The sequence below is a fragment of the Cyberlindnera jadinii genome (assembly GCF_001661405.1).
Source record: "Cyberlindnera jadinii NRRL Y-1542 unplaced genomic scaffold CYBJAscaffold_7, whole genome shotgun sequence".
Classification (NCBI taxonomy): domain Eukaryota; kingdom Fungi; phylum Ascomycota; class Saccharomycetes; order Phaffomycetales; family Wickerhamomycetaceae; genus Williopsis; species Williopsis jadinii.
The window spans coordinates 199,761-200,843 of record NW_017963658.1 but is presented as its reverse complement, the minus strand read 5'-3'; the positions used below and the strand labels follow the sequence as shown (position 1 = coordinate 200,843).

Genomic DNA, 1,083 nt, shown 5'->3' with positions numbered 1-1,083 from the left:
GAAGAGGTTCAAGTCTACGACAAGTTGGCACAGACATTGCTGACCTTCTTCGGCGTCACTGAGGAGACAAAGAAGGCTTAACACTGGAGATACGTCTCGTTTATACTACCTCATACACTCTGTAATCAACGGAAACGGTTATATATGCAGAAATGTACGACTTGCATACACTGTACCGCAATGTCTGGCCAATGAAGAGTTGGAGCTTCTACGGCCTTGAAGTTTCAGCAGAGGTGTCTGGAAACTGATGGAGTCTACACTACAACACCATTCCTTACGCTCTACACCTCCTTTTACCTTGTTTTAGTTCCTCATAACCATATGGCTTGGTCCGCATCACCGTTTCCTTCTCCCCATTAGGTTGCGCGAGTTTAGCTCTTTAATCATCACAAGTTGATGCCAGCTTCATGCGATAAAACGGCGTAGCTTAAGCACACAGTCGAGTCAGTATCCATTGCATACTATGGACGTCAATTGAGATCATTTGGCTGTAAATGACTAAACAGAAGCCCTCGGCCTCTATAACAAAGTAAGGCATCGGAGCGTAATCTCCACAACTATGGCTTTCCCGCAATCTGGCATAGCATGGTATTTGTTTAGGAGCTTATAAAGGAAACAATGGGCTCTGAATCTGTACCTCAAGGTGTGACTGTTGTATTAAGAAAGCATGGCTGGAAAGACCAAGTCTGTAGCCATCATTGGTGGTGGAGCATCCGGGGCTGTCGTGCTGGACACTTTGGTCAAAGAAGAGGCATTTGAGGAGATTGTTCTCTATGAGAGAAGAGACGTTCTAGGAGGAGTGTGGGTGCTTGATGAGAAGCCAGACGAGCTCGACGTTCCACCAGGCGTTGGTCAGGAGGTGCTGGACCCTCCATTGGCGATACCAGAGTTCCAAGAGCAGCTTAGAGCACCAAGATCAACTCAGCAGAGATACGTTCATACTCCTTGTTACAAGGATCTCAGAACAAATACTCCAGAGCTGACCATGACGTACAGCGATAGGGCATTTTGGGATACTAAGGACGGGGAAAGGATCGAAGAGAAGTACGTCCGTGCTCCTGCTGTTCAGAGGTATATAGAGGC

The 1,083-nt window shown here is 47.0% G+C and overlaps 1 protein-coding gene across 1 annotated transcript; it reads left to right on the top strand.

The window, feature by feature from the left end:
- Positions 1–667: 667 nt before the first annotated feature.
- Positions 668–1,079, top strand: CYBJADRAFT_173266 (uncharacterized protein; the record flags this gene model as incomplete). The annotated part of the gene is made up of 2 exons (XM_020216444.1): positions 668–1,044; positions 1,070–1,079. 2 exons carry the CDS (start codon positions 668–670, stop codon positions 1,077–1,079), a joined length of 387 nt encoding a protein of 128 aa, XP_020070307.1.
- Positions 1,080–1,083: the final 4 nt, after the last annotated feature.